At 42.1% G+C, this 22,042-nt stretch overlaps 1 protein-coding gene across 1 annotated transcript; it reads right to left on the reverse strand.

Moving 5' to 3' along the window:
* Window positions 1–12,732: 12,732 nt before the first annotated feature.
* Window positions 12,733–21,497, reverse strand: HPRT1 (hypoxanthine phosphoribosyltransferase 1). The gene is made up of 9 exons (XM_089487716.1): window positions 21,477–21,497; window positions 18,093–18,199; window positions 16,436–16,619; window positions 15,639–15,704; window positions 15,412–15,429; window positions 14,997–15,079; window positions 14,102–14,148; window positions 13,776–13,852; window positions 12,733–12,780 (listed from the first exon to the last, which is right to left on the reverse strand). Exons 1-9 carry the CDS (start codon window positions 21,495–21,497, stop codon window positions 12,733–12,735), a joined length of 651 nt encoding a protein of 216 aa, XP_089343842.1.
* Between the last annotated feature and the right edge of the window lie 545 nt (window positions 21,498–22,042).

The following is a 22,042-nucleotide window of genomic DNA, read 5'->3' on the forward strand; positions in this document are numbered from 1 at the left end:
ATATTTTGTATGTGTGTTTTTAATGGCTTATTTGTAAACGTGTATTTATACTTATATATTTGCCCACATATTCCTTAGAGTTCATTCTTTTATTTCAGCGAGTGTGTATATTGTGTATTTATACTGTACATATATAGAGTGTGTGAATGTGTATACATATATATACTATATAGTGTGTGTGTGTGTATATATATATATATGTATATGTGTGTACTATGATTATGTGGGGCAGTTGGTTTCTTAGTACATGTCGGGGTTAATGTCTCCCTGTTGGGGGTTTGGGCCATTCTCTGGGTAAACCAGTAGGACGGTTATTTTTCTGAAGGCGCTGCCTGCTCTGAAGGGGCAGACAAAGGGTTGGTAGGTGTTTGGGGCTGGGGATTAAAATACTATTAATCAAACGGTATAATATTCATGTGTAATATAACGTCTAACAAAGTGTCTCATCTAACGTGGACATCTGTTAACGGAGCTGCTCGGATGTGGCTTTAGACCATAGTAGAATAAGCTATTTGGGATAAAGTGATTAAAAAGTCAACATTAGCAGGGAAATGCTTGGCTTCTTGTGCAGGTGTTGCCCCAGAGGCGTGTGATATAGATACATATATATATATATAATTTATTAGACTCCACTAATGTATATTAGCGGAGTCCAATTCTACTCATAATAAGGACACAAAATATGTAAAATGCCATAAAACAAGCTACCGGGAAGTGTTCTCGTTATTTTGTTACAAACCGCTGCTTATCTTTCTGAAGGCTAAACTTTGTTGTGCGATTAATTGTATTTCAAACCGGCTATTATCCTCTCATTTTTGTGTTTAATGTCTCAGAATTAGTAGCGGTGTAATTAAGGCAATATGTACACAAATGCAATCGGTGATTCGGCTTATTTTTAGGGTATATAATATATATTGCGTTTGTTACAGGGAAAGAAGTCAAGACTTCTAGAAGCAATTTAATACGGGCTTAATTAACCTAACTTGTAGAAAAAAACCTTTCAACCAAAAAAAAAAATCGTTAATATATTGAGATAAAATATGGCAATAAGCATTAATTTCTACAGTAATACCTATGAAATATTAATGTGATTTCTGGGCTAATGAAAATATGTGTAACATGCCTTTTTAATTATTTTTGTGTAGGCTATTAATTTTTATGTAGTTTTAATGACAGATTTCGTAAAGGTAATCCTGCTTTGAGAGGTAATTTGTAGCTCTTTATTGCTACGGAGCAGGCCCCTCTGAAATGAAATTCTGGTTGTAAATCAGAGGATTTTAGACAAGCTCACGTTGGTATAAAAGTTCACGTAAACATGGCTTTATCGGTTCATAGAACATTTTAAGGAATATGTTTTTACATAAAAAAATGAATCATTAGCCGGTTCCTCGCAGGGAGTCCTTTTCTGTACGAAGGCTCGGACCCTTCCCAATATCGTTTTCGTTTCCCACATATAAATCCTGCGCGACAAAACCCTTCAGCTGCACTTTATACGTTTACCGAAACGAAATCGTTTTGTTGGTTACCTTAAACTTTTTTGAAAGCTACAAGCTGCCCTTTGTGGAAGCTGCAGCGCATGTGAATGAGATCTCATCTACAGGCTGCCGTTGATTTATATGATCTGGGGTTTTAAGAAAGTCTTAGTGCTTCTCAGAGTTTAAAAAGATTCAGTCAGTCGAATTCATTGTGTCAGAAGTGCAGATTTCACACGCACGCACGCACACACACACACACACCCCAGCCCTAAAGAAATTGAGGTTCATTATATATTAAAATGTAACCTTAATATGATTTAACTCCGTGATAGTTGTGTAAAGCAAAAACATCTACAACTTTATGTAAGAAAAGCTGTTTCCAGGGTGTTTATCACCAAGAATACAGGCAGTGCTAGGGTTTCAGTATATTCTGGCGCTGCTAACTATTATATTCAGGTAGGTTGAAGTATGTCTTCTCCCCTCTGGTATGTGAGGGGTTAATAGGTACAGCTAAGAGAGTTTGGTTGTTGCTAACAGGATCCTCGCCAACTCGTAGTGTTGCCGGTCCATTTGCTTGGGGCATTATTATTATTATTATTATTATTATTACGCATGTAGTGGGGGATAAAAATCTCTACATTCGTAAGCCGTGGAACAGGAGCATTGTAGAGTCACTAAATATATTTAAAAAATATATATACGTATCTAATATTTTAATTGTTAGGACAGGATTTTCTTTCTATTTTTTTTACTTTCTGTGGATGATCTGGAGAATTTGTCTGTAATTTGCTCTTTGCAGCACAAACTTCTAACGGTGATCCTCGGATTCGTTGTAGAATCCAACTTTTAAATTATCAGACAGCTGCCGTCCGAAGCCTCCGAGTTATTATACAGATGTTTGATCTCGGCGTGATTTTATTTATATTTTCAGAAATATACCTGTTGGTGTTACGGCAGGTATTTGTAACATTGTGTAATAACACATAGAATTCTGCTCCTAAAATAAGACGTTCTTTCCTTTATAACATACAGTATATCCGTCTCCAAATCGCTCGTATTTCCTCCTGTGGCAGTCGAAGGGTTAAGCCGGGCTCTCGCTGCCATTCATGATGCAGCATTTCTGTATGTACGACGTGTATAAACTATAAAATGTTCCTGGGATAGAAAGATGGCTGCCCGCTTAGCCTCGGCTCCATAGTATTCCAGAAAATGGTGCCGGTCTGTATGAAGCGTATCGCGGAATGGAACGCGGCTTCACTCATTAAACGTCCATTTCTTGTGTTATCGCTAAATGTGATGGAAGCTTCCACACCGGGACACTGTATAAAATTATACTTTACTGGACGTTATATCGGGTTTTTGTTTCCTAAAAAAGCATTTGAAATCGATGCTAGTTCATTATGTTTATACTCTGTGGAAGAGTTAATACGCGTACATATAGGCTGACACTTTATGGTTGGGGGGGTAAGTTCAGTGTGTGGATATTACATTAAATATATTTGTAATTGTTGGTCATTTTGTCGCACCGCGGGTCGAAAACTAACCTTGTGCTGTGAACTTTTTTTTCAGGTTTTCAGCACAACAGAAGTGGTTGCGAGACGTCCGGCGTCACTCGGTGAGTCTGGCTTCGCCTCACAGTCCTGTATAAAGTCTGACTTACATCCACTGGTCAATAAATACTGGAATTGGACGTGTCAGATACAAAAATATCCCGATACAAGCCACACTTCAGGCTGCACTCGCAAATATTAGCTGTTGGAGTTGAAACATGGAGTGGTAACAATGTGAAAATAATCGGCGCCCCTTCCTTGATCTTCGCCGGGCAGAGCGGCCGGACTGACGCTCACTAACGGGTGACAGGTAGGGAATTTCTTTCACTTCGTGGCTTGTCGCCCGCTCTCCCGAAGAGCTATAAAGTGCTGATTCGCCGTATTGCGTTTTCTCCCGGCCGTGTTGCTCATTCCCTATTAAGATATTTAAGTGTCTTCGTTTATCTGCCGTTTTATATCCCTAAGGAAAGATCCTATATACACAGAATGAACATATGGCTGCTAAATACATACATTGTTCAGTAGTTAAAAGAATAAAGCTCTTCTCATCCACAAATGCATGGAAGGCCAGGTAAGCACATTACATTATATGACTTGTGTTCTCTTCCCCCAGCCTGCTTCTACTGAAAAGGGGCCTGAATTGTCTGTTACAGTTATTTTTTTAATTAATGTGCAGGAGCTAACAATTCAAATTGCATAACTAGGCTGCCCACCACGCTCCTGGTTACTATTAATCTGGGGCGATCACAAAAAATGTGTATTACTAAATACATGAGTCGTAAAACATATCCTGTCGTTAAATCTATTTCACAATGCTTTATCGAGTTTTAAAGAGGTTAGATTTCGGTGTTTCTTCGAAGTTCTATTATGGGCATTTTGGGCACACATACAAGCCCTTTCTCTCCTTAGATATGAAGATTTTTAAAACATACAGAATCAAGTCAGGAAGCAAAGGTCGGGCCCTTAAAAAATCTTTTTACTATTTTGTAACCCCGTTTTAATAATGATTTAACATAAGATGTATATACTATATATAATAACTTGCGCCAGAGGAAAATACTACGACTGAGTCCTTAAAGCTAACATTTATTCTCGCCTGTACACGTTTGCTGGCATGACATGTATAGGTGAAACTGTACTGGGAAGCGCACCTCCCAAACTTCTGCAAAAACGAGCAAAATAAAATAACATTGGTGTAATACGGTCAACGCAATGCGAGTGCCTGTCCAGCTGTCATTTTAGACGATAGGGGAGCGCCTTCAAACATCTCGGCCATGTTTATAATTGTTATCCGTACTTAAATAATATGGAAGAAACGTGTATTTTCTCGTTGATCTGCTGCAGGGGGAGTCGAGCCCCCCGTATCACAGGCTGGGTGATGGGTGCGGGAAGTCTTCCCCTTAAAGTAGGCTGTTGATCTTTTTATACCAACTAGTGAAACCAGTGAGCACTTCCTGCGACCAGTTCATTTTTAAACATGCCTTTTCATAGATGTCCCCAATTAACGTGTGACCCCCGTACGATGATGTTTTAGCCTCCTCTTCAAACTAGTCTGCAAATGGATAACCGAACTCCTAAAACCTGCCACTAGGGGGCGCACACGGAGTGTGAAAACCTGTCCTGGTGCCTGCATGTGGTACATTATTATTAATTGCTTTATATAGCACCGTCACATTCTGTAGCCCTGTACAATGGGTAAATAGGACATAAGTAGTATGTAACACAACAATTAGACTTACAGAGATAACAGGTGAGGAGATCCCTGCTCAAAGGAGCTTACATCCCATGCTGGCGCCGGCCACGAGGTGGGTAGCACATGCCGGGGAGCTAAGAGTGCATTCTATGTGAGCCATCGCTCCTGCTTGAAATAGGTGGGCTGCTCCTTTGGATAATCCTCATTATCGGCATATAAGTGAGCTGTAATTTCTTATACTGTGTAGCCAGCTTGCAGTTACTGATCTTAATAAACTCTGTTCCTATATTCACCCTGTAAATAGTTGACACGTCTGTGCGGCTTTTTTTCCTTTTTCAATATGTAAGTTTGTAGCCAGCCAGAAACATTTAGGCATCAATATTGAGAGCAAGAAATGGCTCTGTTGGAATAAATCTATAAAGTAGTAATGATTTAAGGAGCAATCATTCTTACCTCTGCACAGTATCTTTAGAGACTCGCAACTTAAGAAGAAACGTCGGCGACCGCACCCAGACCTCATCACCAAAATAGATGTTTTTATTCACAAAACATAATATTTGTCCCATTTAAATACCGGGCACGGTAGGTTTTATGAGCGGTGAAGAGTTATGTGCCATCTGTCTTTGTATCCACTCTGTACCGAACCGCCTGAAAGCTATGAGCGCTGTTTATTTGCATGTACGGAGTGCCACCAACTTTCTTCCCACAAACCCAACTTTCCTCTTTTTAAATCTGGTGCCGTTCCAAAAATAGCGCTTGCTTTTTCAGCGGTTTATATATCCCTTAATCTGCTAAAATAAGTGCAGAACACGGGAAACACTTGTAGCCTTGTTTTTCTTTTCTTTTTTTAAGATAGGATTTCTTTATATTTAATCCAAGTATAAACATTAAATATGGGTAATTTTAATGTAAATACGACCTCGTAACGTTTTGTAATGTGAACCTGAAGCGTGATGTTTTCACAGATCAGAGAGCATGTTGCGTTGGGAAGACGCAGCTGATCTATACCGGTCTAAGGCTCTTAGTTTGGCCCGGGTTGCCTCTGGCACGAGCGCTGGCCGCTGTCGGTAGAGAGTTTCCCAAAGATACAAGAGATTCCATGAGTGCCTAAGAAATAGGGCCGATGGCAGCTATCCCTTCTTTATTGGATCAAATTGGTCTTCTCATGGCGTGAATACCCGGTTGGTTTCCCTGTAGGATTTGTCAGTAATGGTGAAAGCTCAGCTTGTGTGCCTCACTTTGCTTTATCCTCTGTCCCTCCTGAATATATTGTGTTAAATGTTCATGAACAGCCCAATATATACATATTTTCCATCATTCATCTATATGGCTTAACGGGCGTCATGTAAGGGGACACGTCCTTAGAAACGTGTGGATCTTTGACACTTCATCTTCTCTTTCAGGAATCCCGCATGATGACGGCTTGAGGGTTCCGGTTGCTTTGAGGTGATGTAGCAGCACATCATGGTTTGTAGGAACAAGGAGATACAGACCATTCTGAGCTGCCTCTTCACTTCAGAGACGATGCAGAGGAGCCACGGACTGAACCATGCGCTGCTCGGTACCGGTGCTTCATGTGTCGGCTGTCTCATCTCCAAGCGATTACATTAAAGAAGTTTTTAATCTTTTGTTTTCCGTCTCCAGCATGAGAACATATCTGGATCAGGACACCAACCTGTCCATTGCTGTGTATCAGCAGGTTAGCCATCTGCATGCTTCTGAAAAGTTATTCAACGGACAAATCTGCGTGATGAAGCTCTAGCTGTGTTGCTGTAGCAGCACGTAAATACTGGAGTTAAGGATTCTTAGTACTCTCCAGTATTTCATTGCTGCTCTAGTAATGTTGCTTATGTCACAAGACTGTATATATAGATGTGTTTTTAAATGTTCTCAATTCCAAATAAACATTTGTTTTTTAGTAAACGGTGTGAGGTTGTATTTGTTGAATACCTGTTGGGGTTGTAGCTGTACCTGGCGCCAGGATTGCCTGCTGCTGGACTATATACTGTATATACTGTCTACTGTCAGTTATTTAGCGATCCCTTCTCCGGTAATAGATTTCTCCGCAGACGTGGATGTGGCGCTGCCGCTGCTCTAATCACACCTGATCCTGTAGAATTCCTTTTATAAACGCCCTGTACGCGGTTCTGTTCCTTTTTGGAGTAATAAGGAGAGGTTGGCTTTTCGTCAGTACTTGGCGCAGTATTTATTTTGCATATAACTTTCTCGTCAGCCGTAACACAGCCCAAGCCTGAGAGTCGTGGGAGTTATAGTTACCCCAACAATACCTGAGTAGGGGTATGTTAGTTGTGTGGTATGTACACCTAGTGTGCTTCTGTATTGTGCATAAAGCCTAAATGACATTCGCATTATAAAGTTCAATGAGAAACGCTTTGAATGGTGTTCGTTCCCGTAGCGGCCGTTACTGCCATCCCGCGGGTTTATCCTTCTGTCTCGGAGCGGCCGGTGTGCAATCATTCGGTATGAAATCTGACCCGTGCCGGTAATGTTTCCATTCAGTACACAGCTGAAAGTACACGATATCCCCGGCACAAACAGCGATCCCTGTAACCGCTCTACGTCCAGCCCGAGCGCCGTATCTATGAGACCGCACCTTATCCCGGTACATCTATTACTGCCCTTTAGGGGCCGGGTGATTAGTTATAAGTAGCACCTTAAATGGGTTAATCGTATATAGACAATAGACGGCCATGTGTTCCCAGACTCAGGGGCCAAATACCGACTCCAACGGGGCCGCTCGCAATACAGCGGCGGGAGCGCTTCCATAGAAATCGCCCAACCTTCCAGATGATATAAACGCGAGTGAGTGCTGGGTTACCGCAGATCAATGAACGAGCAGCACCCGTAACGGACACGTTTTCCGCGTCCAGTTTACAGTAATGATATACGTAACATACAGCGTGTTAACGGGCCGGTACCTACCGAATAATAGCTATAGTGATTGTAAGGGAAGCCGGTGGGGATCCTGCTGATGAAGCTATCGGATAATTACTCTCCGTTTCACCGTTACACACCGAGAAGGAAAAAAAGCAAACGCACACAATGTCATCATCGCCGGTATCATGTGCCGGTAACAAGAAAGAACCATCTTCCACAAAATTATCCCAACTTACGATTTAATAGCTTTGCTATGTGGCAATAAAAGGGTTAAAGGCAGGTATACCAATATTCCATTAATTTCTCTCCGTTTTTAGCGTTTGACTGAAACAGCGAACTTCGTTAAACGTTACCCGTTCGTTTAATATTCCGTAGCTGATAGGTACCGGGTGACACCGCGATCTATAGCGCTCGGTATCCGTTCAGTCAATATATAGAATCGAGTCCATCATTTTCAATCAACTTCTATAATTCTTCATTAAGATTTCTGTCATCGGCGCTTCCCCTTCTCTTCGTACCGATCCCCGGTAACGGATCCCAACACACCACGTGCCGACAGGACTCCCGACCGATTAAATCGCCCTGTAACCAAGAGGCCGGGGTGATGGAGCTTTAAAGCTTCCCGATAAAATCTACATTATTTCCTAAAATAAAAACGTTAACACTTTGTAAAGTATTGGAAAACCTGTATAAAGCGATCCCTGCTTACACTTGTCCGTTCTGCGCATGCTCCGTGGCAGGGGGCAGCTGGGGGTTGCAGATCTCCCAGGATTTGGTTAAAAGGCAGTTTAAAGAGTTTAATATTTATTTAAATGTATTTCACAATCGGTTCTATGTTCAGCTGCTGTATTCCTGCCTTATTTCACTATATGTATATATATATATATATACGGTATATATATATATATATATTTATATACGGTGTGTATATATATATATATATACATATATATATATATAGTGATGGCTATATCCTGATGTCACTATAAGCTAAATCTAAAAGCAGCCCCCCTCCCATCACCAGCTCTTAATACTTTGACTCCTTGAGTTAATTAATATATACAGAAACCCCTTGATGTAGGTATCAGAATTCCCCGAGTCTAGAACCTCACAGTTTATAGAATCCAGATATCTTAACACCGCTGCTAACTCGGCTAACTTGGTTTTGAAGCCTGGACCAAGTTACGGAGACTTCACCCGTCATATGTACCTTACTGCATGTGAGAGCTGTGTCCCGTTTACATGATTGTTTTATCCCTCTGCAGATAAGCGGAAGCATCCTGCAGACCCCCGAGCTCCTGAACTTGCTGGAGATGTGTTTGGTGAAAGTGTATGGATGTTATACTGTCTGTCAGCCGGCGACGGCTCTTATGAGTACTCCGGGGGGTCTTAAAAGAGCTAAAGGGATTTTTCCCTATACAGGTACATAATGCATATTAAACAACTTTCGTCTATGGTGGGCTTGCATGAGACGCTAGATTGTCTCTTTAATGTAACAGATGCCAACGCTGGACCTTACATTGCACTCTTACTCTCTTCTGCAGATCTAGATCGGTACTAGCTTCATAATTCTTGGCTGCATGCTAGAGCTGTAGACCATCATCATCATCATCATCATCATGTTTAGGCAAGCTAATTGAATTGCCCTCTAACCCAGACTCTGTGTCTAGCCGTTTGCCTTGTTACTGCTTCTTGCTGTTCCTATTGCAACTGATCTACCGCCTGCGCTGGTCGGATTTACTGCAATGCCTGCGTTTCCCTGACTTCCAGAGCTGCAGCATCTGGGGCTCCCGGGATCCGGCTCTGATTCTATGTTGTCTGCAGGATAACGAGCTGTTTGTTTCCTTTGGTAACTGTGCCTGTCTTTTTATGAAAACTAAGCTTTAAAGTGTTTGTTACTTTGAGCAGATCTTTCATACACTAAGCGGTCAGTAACGTGATGTTATATATTTATATAATATATATTATATATGTAACATCCATAATCATGTCCTACCGGTAAAACTACGTGACGTCATGAACTTGTTGCATCATCTGGAGCTGCCGTTGTAATTACTTGCTTGCAATTTGCTTATTTCTCGGAGTCTCAGAAAGTCAGTTTCCGTTGACATAAAAAACAAACATGCCGGAGACGATTAAACCCATTGTAAAGCACAAAGTACAAAAAAAGCATAAAGAGCGGGAGAAAAGCGAGAGAATAGAGACAATGTGGAAAGATATCCGTGTAACAATACATCATGGGATCCGCCGGGGATCGCTGGCGTGTTCCGATCCTTTCCACACACGACCCAGACTTACAGCATCCGATGCTCCTTCACGAATGACTGAGCCATCTATAGATTTCCCAGGAATATAGCCGGAACCAGCTACGTACGAACGTTCACTCCGATGGTAACAGGAGCTGCTCATCTTCTTCCAGATACGAGACACGAGCGCTTAACAGAAGGCGGCTTTAATGTAAAGGGGGGCGTTATGATGGCAGCTCTTGGCGTAACTGAACACTTCCGGTACCTCATCCCATAGTGTATTCTCCGTGTCATTGTGATACATGTATAGATAACTCCACGTTACCGCATCTTACGACAAAGCCTAACCAGATCCATATAACCTCTTCTTACTCTTACTATATGCAGCCAAACCATTCACCCCAAGCGGACCCAGCTGCTCCCTACTGCAGCATTAGCCGTCGCTAACGGAAAGGGGTTTTACGGATTACCCGCGTCCTCTAAGTACCTTAATACCCCCCAAAAAACCTACATTTCAGGGAGTGCCAGCGTTTTTGCAGTCAAGCTACAACCTGAATTTAATGTAAGCTTATGACATCATCCACGGGACGACTTCCATAACATTTCTATTTAGTTTTAATGCGTATATTACCCGTGGCACGTATCCACAGAATTACCGATCACACGTCTACACAAACATATAACCCAGCGGCTCGCAATGTATGTACGCAACACGGAAAGAATATCGATACCGAGATATAAACAGCGCGAATGTACGACTCCTCGCAAATAAAGATGTTAAAACCTTTTTCTCCCCATCTTTTTGAAAGAGCCCGAAACCAGTAAATTCCAGACGTTAGAATTTTATTATGATTTACAGACAGCAGGACGCAATTCGTCTTTATTTTTAAACAACCAACTCAAATACATTTCCAAAAATAAGGCTTAGAAAATGATTTCCCATTTCTCTTCCGCACAATGCTGCGGTCCCTCGGAGGAGAGCCTGCATCTCACAAAGAATTTCTCTAAAACCTATCGTCATTAATATAACCCATGTCTATTCGTCAAATTCAAACCATTTAAAAAATAATAATTTTTAGAAGGACCCTCCTGCTCCAATAATTTCATATAACAGCTACTTCAAGAATAAGCATTTTCGCTATAATGTAGAGGAACATGACTGGGAGTACAGAAACTATGCATCATCCGTAATATATACATAAAAATAAATTACTGAAATAAAAAAAAGAAAAGAAAACATAGTATGTTGCGGGGGGGGGGGGGGGCAGGGAAGCATCAGTATTCCAAATCTGCAAACGAAGTTCCAATCCCTTCAACAGCCAACGCTCTGTGGGTTACCCAAGGGAAACTATCATGGGAAGGGTAATAATTGCTAAGCACCTCCGCAGTCTAAGTGCTTTGGGTTCTAGGATAAAAAAAATTTATAGGCACAAATACTTTGATCCACATCCCCGTTAGAATTTTATTTCGGAGAATTCTAAGATGTGATGAAAGATATGTTAAGTGCAAAAAAAGAAGTTCTTAATTTTTTTTTTTAGAAACAGGTAAGTGCAGCCCCTCAATCGGCACATTTTCCTACTGGGGCAAGCGAACATTGTTTTAATGAACATTATAATGACATTTTTAAGATTTTTTGTTTAGAGAGGAAAAAAAAGTGTAGGCAGGAATAAAACGCCATCAGTGCATAGTATTCGAGAGTAAACGAAACGCAATCTTTGTTACTGTCAGAAAAGCTCAAGGGAAGAGTCCAGATATACCCGTTTACCTGGTGACTATACCTGGGGTGAAGCCCAGCAACAACGGGGTTAAAAAAAAACCATCTTTAATTTCGTGTGTGGGTGCATTAATCAGATGCATACTCCCTTTAACGGTTTGTGGTGAGCCTTGCGCATGAAGGGGGCTTCTGCAGTCCCCCATATGAATTAGCCCAGCTGTTTTCCAATCATGAGATGCGCTCAGCTGAACATATCTCTGTAAATGCGATATACTTACTGTCACGCTTGGCGCATGCACAGAAAGTACTCACGTTAATATCAATGGTAGCGCTTTCCTTTCTACTGATTGGATACTTGAAGCAGCCAATCAGTGGCAAGACATGGATCACCGAAAAGCAGTACAGCAGCTTCTCCCTCTCTTTTAAGAACGCATATTTAGGTACTTTAACACATGTTCTTCTTTAACGAGGCTGTTGGGGCCGTTACACCGTCACTTTAAATCATCACAGCGAACAGCCTGATAACGTAAAGAAAGAAATGCCACCGAATTGCCTCTTCATTTTCTAGCAGAAGCTCCCATCGGATGTTCAGTAACGTCAGAGGCTCCCGATTACATGTTAAATGAAAATCCGCAGTAAACGTCAGCCGTAAAAAACAGAGGGCTGAACCAACTACCACTATGTTAGTTATGTTTTTTGGGGATAATTACATTAGAAATATAATTTTAGTAACTTTTAGGATACCATATTCCTTTAAAGAGATTTCCTTTCATTTTTTCATCATCTTCCTCAATAATTTAGAAAATACGGCCAATATGAAAGCAGAAGCGTCACATTCTGAAAGGTCTCCAAACTTTAACACGTTCGGTGGTTGGGATGCTGCTCAATGCAAGTAGTATAGATACATATAGACATGAAGAAAGCATTACAAGATTTATGCCGTGATCAGGAAACATGTTCTAAAAGCTAATCGGGATTTAATTATTTATCCTTTAGGTTCCTTTAAGTCTCATCTATGGATTTAAGAATGGAAGTGTGAGCTGGTGAAGGTGGTGGTAACTTCTTTCATGCAATATGGAGCATTAGGGTCGGGGAGCAGCCGATCCGCCAAAGCCGTGGGAGCAGGGATCGGCAGATTAAAATGCGACACAGGTTTCTATGTTTTGTATTTCTCTTTCCCATCCTCGCTGATCACACAAATATGCTAAAAAAGAAAAGAAGAAATTACAAAATAAATTAATAAATAAATTATTACAGGTTACAAAAGCATAAAATTTTTTTTTATTTTTTTTTTTTAACAGTTATTACCTTGGAAAGCTAAAAATAAAACTCCAATACCATATGCTAGCAGAGGCTACACACAACATGCATTCAGATAGATACAAATCCTTTATACAGGGGCAACTTGGCCCTTCCTGAAGGACACTGCGGTTGCCCCCAACGCACAGTAAAGGCGGCTATATAAATCCAGCCACCTTTCCTACATGAACACACTCCCCAAACAGCTGCCGTCACCCAGATTACGCTCAGATGACATGGTACATCATGCATCGCTCTGTGTTTATCATTATCAGTCATTACTTTGACTCTTATTTTTTCCCAGCATCCGAAGGTAAAGTTGTCGTAAGCGTAATTGCTTAATATTACCTGATGGGAAAGAGGCAGCAATAACCTTTTTTTCCTAGGAACCAAACTCAACTTGGTCCAGCTAATCCATAAAATGAAGAGGCGCCGACACCTGTCAGCAGTGCTGGGTCTATGAACAGAAGTTCACAATGCATTGTCCGATGGCCGCTGGGTTTAACATCGAGACCAATGGAAACCCTCCTGGCAGACGATAGGTTAACATGCCATATGATTGGGGTCGGAGGGTGGAAAGGCAAAGTCGCAGATGGAAGGCTGATGGAGCATTAAAGGGATTATTGCAAACATAAATACAATTCAGATGTAACTGCTAAGCATCACAGCGGCATTTTGAGCAGCCCTAAAAACACAAGGGCCCCCCCCCTCATTTGAAGGGGTCTTCGGAGGACCCCCAGTCCAGTTCTGCTCTCCTCTCCTACTATTCATCCCGCTGAGCTAACTTCACACATCTCCATCTCAGAAACCCCAGACACGTTTGTTTGCTTTAATAGCGAGGCTGACCAGGAGGCATTAAAACAAAAGCACACGAGAAAGACGCGGACATGCGCCACTTACATTCAAGTCTCTGAAGTACTCGTTGTAATCCAGGGCGTATCCCACGACAAACTTGTCCGGCACTTCAAACCCTACGACTGCAAAAGAAAATCAGAACATCAAACACGGCAACGATTTCAATAACTATATGTCATCGCCCACAAAATCCAGCGTTAAGCAGCACCACGTATAGAAAGTACATACAGACCCCAGACTGCCGGCACGAGATACAGAATACAAGTACCAGATCCCTGCCCTATGGGCCTCTGGCTACTAATACGTGATCAAACTATTGTAATCGGTCATCATATGGTCTGCTAATAGTTCTTCACTTGCTTTGTACTCACAATCAGGTCTGTATCCCACACTTCTAGGAGTTCTCTTAACAAGAAGGCTGGAGACAGAAAAAATAAAGTAAGTAATAAGCAGAAAAAATTGAAAATGTTTCCTATAGAATGTATGAAATCGGGTCCTACTAACTGCACGAGTGCGGTTCTCTCAGACCAGACTCCCTCATTCCACCAACCTATCGTTAGTATTACGGTATATCCGTACCGAGGTCAGTAAAAGAAGGGCAATGCGAGAATACAAAGTAGAATCGTGTTCCTTATTCACAGCATTTTTATAAACACACAAAAAATAAGACTAAGTGGGACGATGGAGTCAGAAACGACTAATTCTCGTCCGTTGGTTATTTTCATCCAAGTTACCAGATTTCTATCATTTAATCCAAAATGCATCCGATTTCACATTCTACACATAAATCTTCATTCCCTTATCTATACAAGTTACACAATGATTATGTTTCTCTGCTTAATCAGAGCATCCAGTCTACTAAACCCACACGGAGTGTAAGCTCTGCGTTATACTCCAAGACACGAATCTAGAATCTTCATAATTAAAAGTTCATCAGTTGACACGCTATTTAATGCTATGAAAGATACTGTATGTGTGTATATATATATATATATATATATATATATATATATATATATATATATATATATTATAGAGAGAGAAATGTATATTTCAGCTGATATTTCAATACAATTACACAGAAAAATATTTTCTGCTATACTTTAAAGGAACTAAACAGGAAGAAGCAGCGACAGCCGTCACAACGACGAGCAAACTGTAGTTCATTAACAGCTGGAGGGCAGCCTTTTGCCCAAATATGCCTTAAAAGCAAACTTTTTTTTGCTGCAGAAAGAAAATGGCAAAATATCAAAACAGTCCAACTACCTGGCTACTTTAACCATTTTCGGGTTGTACTTCTGCAGCATGGCTAGCAGAGTCTTCATTGTTTTTCCAGTATCGATGATATCCTGGGATAGAGAATAAGCGTAGATTGAAGCTGCACGGACGTGAACGTGGTTTCCTCACATAACTTTACTTCATTTCACTTACTTTACTATGTTGGCCGGATAAAATGTACAAAAAAAAAACCACCTTCGCTTTCATTAATAAAGCTATATCCATTTTCCAAAAACACCAAACCACAAGAGCAGCCGAAAGCTGGACTGCCCAGAACTTCACTCAACTAACCCTCCGCACACGCTAATCAGCGCCGGGATGCAAATCAATCCATCTCTAATTTGCATGTGCGACCGTCCGTCAAAGTACAGTATCTATAGACACCATGGAGAAAAATACTCACCTCAACGATGAGAACGTTCTATAAATAGTGAGAGAGAAATACGGACAGCATGTTAGTACCTACACAACATATATAAGAAATAAGCAATTATTGCAATTATTTTTTTTGTACTGCTGCCATATTGGAGTAAATCATTCTGCTTTTCCCTAAAATGCCAGTTTAGTCATCTTAAAGACATTTGACAGATGGCAGACTGATCATATATATCATGTATAGTATTTGCATACCTTGCCTGTTAAAGTGGAGAGGTCATCCCCACCTATAACTTTAATGTCCCCAGTGGATTGATCATTCTGTAAGAAATGAAAAAAGTCAAGCAGCGCACATAAATCTATGAAGTCTATGAACATCGTTCCCCGGGTCTTGCTTGTGAAGGATAAGCTGTACTTTTAAATATCAGAAAGTCTCTCTATTTACTAGAAAGTGGAAGACTTAAGTCGCACCTGCAGACAGCAAAGGCACTTTATTTAGCGACTTTCACGATTAAGGGAAGCAGATGTAATTATTTTTGGAGCCCTCTCCACTCCACTAAGCAAACTGTCACTTTCACCGCAACCTTACTATCCCTGTTTGTATTTTTTTATTTTACGCATGCGCAGCTCTCTGGTGACATCTGCCAGTGCAAGGGGTATCGGAGTTGAGCTCCTGTGCTGATGCGGCCCCTTATGGCGCTCAAACCAGATCATGATGACCAGGGAGACTGGCCTACCCCCACTTCAGAATCTGAGAAAGGCTCACCTGCCCCGGGGTGTCACGCGAAAAGTATTTCAAGCATTTATGAGAGTGAGAAAATACATGTATTGAATCTACACTTCGAAAAACAACTGTAATTTTCATTTTAGCCACTAGAGGTCTACACCAACCAAATGAGAAGGCGTCACGACGCGCCGAGACTATCCTTCCCAGAGCTCCGCCCAAACCGGAAGGTATATATATCTAAGGCAGACTCTTGCATTAAGCAGGGCTTTGTCACGATTCTCTGTACTGCATAAAATCCATTTCTCGCAGGCGAAGGGGTACTTACACAGTAACTTTTCAGTCTAATGAAGTCTACGGTCAGAGGGATAGACTTGTCGCTGTTCCGGTTCAACGCCTTGATATAATCCAGCAGATCGGCAAAGAATTTATAGCCACCTTTTAACACGCACAGAGCGACAATATGGTGACCTCCCATGTCCTTCATGATATCTCTTGCTAACCTTTCTGTCCTGTTGATGTGATTTAAGAACAGGTTAAATGTGGAGCTTCACTAACAGTTCTATAAACAGGAACCATCACTGACCAGAGGTTCCCTCAAGTGAAAAAAAAAATAAAATATTCTGATTTCTTTTAGTTCTGGAGGGCCAGTGGCAGTAACAGTGATGCCCCCGATATAAGGAACACATAGTGTAGATGCTCATTATATGTACAGATACGGTGGAAATGGGATGGATTTGTACAGAAGGAATACAAACCTTCACACAGGATTGAAATAAAGCAATTCCTGTTTATCCCGTTGAATCCAGGTGTGCACGCTAACACCAGTTAGACTTAATCAACAGATGCACTTACTAACATAGAATCTGCTTCACTAGGGACATATATCGCAGATAATCTTTGGGTGACATTTGAGTGATAGCATAAGTGATTATTAGATTTTAGAACATGGAGACCCGACCTGCATTCATTTAATAGTCCTTGGCCCTCCGGCTTTTGCTACTGAATGGTGGCCACGCACATCAAAAACATTCAATGACATTAACTTACTATAAACATAACATCAGCACAGGTGGAGACACATGCTGTATATACAAACAAATACATACTGCGCAATAAACAGACATATGAGATGAGGAAAATATCATTAAAATCAGGTAATATACTGTAAAATATATTGTATAAATGTATTTGCTGTTATTCAGTAAAGCAGACACTGTATCCACAAAACGATGGGGTCTTTTTTTCCCACCTCTACTGAGGCATGTAACAAGAGTCATATGATGACATAGTCCCATAGCGTGTACGCATCATGAGCCTGGCAGAGCCAATCACAGCGTGAGATAATCTGTTAGTCTCTTGGACTTTCTGGAGTTTGCCCAATTCACTCGTAACGCTTAACTTTTTCCCAGGATAATATATATCACTCCAATGCTGTTCCAAGTCCAGGAGAACACACTAACCATACTCTGCATGTTCTAAAATGGAGTATAATGGTAAAAATTAATATCATTACAAAAAAATGAACACGCCATCATTTCAGAATGATATAGGAGCTAGAAAATATTTAAGAGCCAGCTTGATATTTCAATGACCAAGAGACGTTGATGTTTGGTACTAATTCATCCAACTAGGCTGTATTGTTAGATTGGGTAAATTTAATCATCTCACATAACCCTTCAAACGTAACTTGGGGGTACATGCAAGCGATGTGCTTTTCTACAGCTGTATGAAGAGTCATTAAATGGTATCTTGGCTCACAACAAATACATCAATGAACGTAACGCCAATAATTCTCTGTCATATTCATAATGGCAGCAGTTAGTTCAATACGTGAAGCAATCAGCTGAGGCGTTGGTTTCCATAGCAACAGCTCCACATATAGAGCCAGTATGTAGTAGTTTGGCTAACAGGACGGACAGCAAGCGTATATATATATATATATATATATATATATATATATAAAAAACACTATGTATACTGACCTGTCCATGATAAGTCCATGCGGAATGTAGACTTTTTCCAAGTCGGCTGCATAATGTTTGGGAATACAGAACAAATCAAGGTCATATCCCTGCTCCTCATCATCAAGCTGGAAAGGAGAGAGACAGAGACAGGGTTTATAAAATTAACGTACTTTTACGCTCCGTCATAAAGTCCTTTCTCCCATCAGAGCGACAAACACATCCTTTTAATGCAAAGCACATCATTCTGTGTTCCACACCACGTGGTTCACATCTCTCGCACAAAAAAAGGAAGCGGCTGACGACAGGAAACGGATTGTGGAGGAAGCAACAGACACAAGAGTGTTCCGGAACCAGACGCCATATAACCCTTTCAGAACCAAACACATGAGATCAACAGTTACAGAGGCAATCCGGCTATCTTCAGAACTTTAATGCATACGATGGCTGTATATATACACACACGTTTATATACATACATACATTCATTCATTCACACACACACCTGAAACCTACATATGCACTACTGCATGGAATTACAAACTCCTGATTTCTATGTAGGAGACCGAAATAGATTGTGGAACGGGACACTTCTATATTTATGCAATCTATAAAAATAATTGGGAAATCCTATATCAGGAATTTTAGCTGCAAACATTCTGCGACTATGCTTTCCCTAAACATGACAAATTGTGATCTGCTGAGAGGCAACACCTACAGCGCAAATAAAATAATTTCATACAGTGCCAACACCATCGTTCCTAAAACGTCCTCCCTGAATCCAAAACGCGCAAAGTCAAGCTTCACTATGGATGTCTATTTGTCAAGATGCGTTCTCCGGTAACCAGGGAACATTACAACGTGCCGGCACAAAACACACGGAATAGTACTGCCTGTCATGGATATTAAACCTAAATCCCCATGACACGGCTACTAACGTCACGGAAATCAGAGAGCCCACTAGGAAGGAAAACATTTCTATATTTATAAGAGAAGAGGAAGCTTCCTTCACACGGCGATTTTAAATATGTTTATTTTATAATTTATTTATTTTTAAACAGCAATTTATGGGAAACTTCCACCGGGAAGTATAAAACAGTATAAAACAGCACTGTACACAGTCATAAAGGGCGACCACCATCTGGCTTCATCTCGTTTTGTTCACATAAATGTTCTTTATCGGCAGTCCTGGAGGCCGCCATTGTTGTTAGTCATGTGATATTTTGGATGACTTTCCCTGCACAGATACCACACTGAGCGTCGCTTTATGGCAAAGCTATAAAATCCATCCCCCCCTAGACTGACTGACTTACTTATTAGTAAGCATCCATCTGGGTGACTAAAACAGAGGCATTCTATTGTTTTCCATAAATTAGCATGATAAGGAGTCGGGGCGTTTGTCTGGTAAGATTGGGCTGAGATAACAGAGCAAGAACAAACTTACAAATGACTAAAAGGCAGCTGCCTAAAAACATAACGTAATAACTAGAACCGTTTTAAAAAATATTTGGGGGGGAAAAACATTTTTGATTGGATACTAGTAATAAAAGCAAATTTGCTGGAGCTCCACGTTAAAACATGCGTTACGAATTCTCTTGCAGAATATTATTAAAATGTAGCAAATGTGCATGAATTCACGGATCACCTGGCTCCAGGAAACCGTCACACAACGCGCAGAAGAGATGACCTTGAACCGTATCACACCTGAACTTCCACACCTGCAACGTCCTCCCACCTCCAAGATAGCGTCTAGAAACAGAATTAAAGGGGGGGCTCCCACCATACTCTGTATTCTTCACTTATTGCCCTAATACTATAAGGAAAACATTTATAGTATTGGTCGCACGAAAAGTCTTAAATACTTAATGGTTTATTTCTGTTTCCCACGGGTCATCCTCGGCTATGTAGTTAGTTCACTGCACCCGATGGTGTCGCACAAAGTAATCACTTTAGTATCTATGCCTTAAATTGCATTAAAAGTCTATAAGCAAGCCGCGTTTTGCCACAAAAATCACATTAGGCACATTTATTTGTGAGAACACTCCGGCTTCACGCATGGTGCTTTTGGCGTCAGCTCTGGTTAGTACTGACCATCGGAGACTTCAGTCCGGCTACAAATGGCCACGCGGGATCTGCTGCAGGTAAATCACTAAAGGATATCCCACGCAAAACGTTACCGAGATGCTCTTCTGCTTCAAGGAACAAATATCTACTTAATGACATACTGCCCGACCACAACACAAAAATCCAACAAATGCTAGCCTGACCGTGGCAGGGTCTCAAACGCTTGCCAGAAGAATAACCGATATCACTAATAAACGACCGGCCAACAGGCAACCCAGCGCAAACGCTCTCGATTAATACACGCCGGCGGGAGCCGACATGAACACGGCTTTTGCCATTGTCCTAGATGATGGAACATATGATCATCGGCCCAGATAATGGTTTAAACCCGTTCCAAGCAGGTCACACACCAAGCTGTCCGACTGGGATGGCCTATCCCTATGACAGCCTGTAACTATTGTTCATTTTACACCCAAACGCAGCTCAGCCCATGGAACTCCTTTCCATAAGATGTACGCGGACCCTTTTCCAACACACCGGGTCACACTGGTGTTAGAGCTGTTTTTCCAGGGGCTCTGGACATGTGTAGGTTCCCATCCAGCACGATGGACGTGGCCCCCGTAGGGTTGCTTTAATATAGAATTAGTGTGATTGACGCCCATGTTGAAGTCACCAAAGCTAAGTTTACAGTTAATAATAACGTGCGGGGCGTGGGGGGGCCCTGCAGAATCCGCTGCTGTATGAGCGATCCATAGTAATTCTCCCTCCCCTACAACATGCGGTGCCTGCCCCTTAAATTCATCTCCTTCCACTCCACATAGTGCCCCCTAAATCACCCTCCCCAGGGACCATGTGCCCCCTAAATCACCCCCACATCAGCGACCATGTGCCCCCTAAATCACCCCCACCCCAGGGACCATGTGCCCCGTAAATCACCCTCCCCAAGGATCATGTGCCCCGTAAATCACCCTCCCCAGAGACCACATACCCCCTAAATCACCCTCCCCAGAGACCATGTGCCCCTAAATCATCCCCCCACAGGTTGTGCGCCCCCAAATCACGCTCGTCCTCCCGCAGACCATGCGGTGCCCGTTCTCCCGCTCACACCCTGTCCTCCACACACGGGGCTACCGCTTTGCCGTTGCCATGGAGCCCGGTGACACCATTCATATAAAGTCCGGGAGGTACATGATATTATTTACCCCACCTGTGTGTCTCCCACCACCTGTCACTCCCTCAGGCTCCAGGACCCCGTCATCCGCTCTCCCCCCCCATCCCCCCCCATCCCTGGGACCTGCCCCTCCGCCCCCAAGAGGCTGCGGCGGGCCAGCCATCACTCACCACAATGCAGGGGCTCGCCATGGCTGCTGCAGCGGGCACTCACTGTCCGGGTGTCGGGTCCGGGAGCGGCAGAGCGATGAGCCGGGTGACGACGTGCACCCAGCAACACTAGGAAGGCCGCAGCCTGCAGCTCATACACATGGCTTGGGGGCCGCCTGCCGAGGACACGGGGAGGAGCTGGAACCTGCCCATTAATTTCACGAGCTCCTGGGGAGGGGGAGAGGAAAGGGGCAGAGTCCTGCGTGCCGAGCGGCTCCTGCCCCCGTGTGTCACCCGTGTGCCCCCCACCCTCCGGGCCGGTCTTATTATTATTATTATTATTAATTACTATGATGATGTGTATTCAGGGCACGGAACCTCTCTGTCATACATTTCTGACCCAGGGATAGACTCCAATCCAGTAATAACAAAAAGCAACAGTTATTATTATTATTATTATTAAATATGGATTTATATAGCGCCATCACACTCTGCAGCGCTGTACAATGGGTGAACAGGATATAACGCAGTTATTTTTTGGATTTGCAGGGAGGAAAGGTGAGCAGAGCTGCCGGGGATGTGTTAAG

This window comes from Sceloporus occidentalis, unplaced genomic scaffold (genome assembly GCF_023333645.1).
Source record: "Sceloporus occidentalis isolate IW3139 unplaced genomic scaffold, rSceOcc1.0.p SCAF_34, whole genome shotgun sequence".
Taxonomy (NCBI): Eukaryota; Metazoa; Chordata; class Lepidosauria; order Squamata; family Phrynosomatidae; genus Sceloporus; species Sceloporus occidentalis.

Bases quoted from the DNA above. Each gene is read 5' to 3' on its own strand.
- HPRT1 (XM_089487716.1), bottom strand. From the start codon at position 21,497: ATGGCGAGCCCCTGCATTGTG. The intron at 16,620-18,092 runs GTCAGTATACAT...TCACATCAACAG, and splicing joins CATGGACTTATCATGGACAG to GACAGAAAGGTTAGCAAGAG. The intron at 13,853-14,101 runs GTGAGTACAAAG...TTTCTTTTGCAG, and splicing joins TGTGGGATACAGACCTGATT to TCGTAGGGTTTGAAGTGCCG.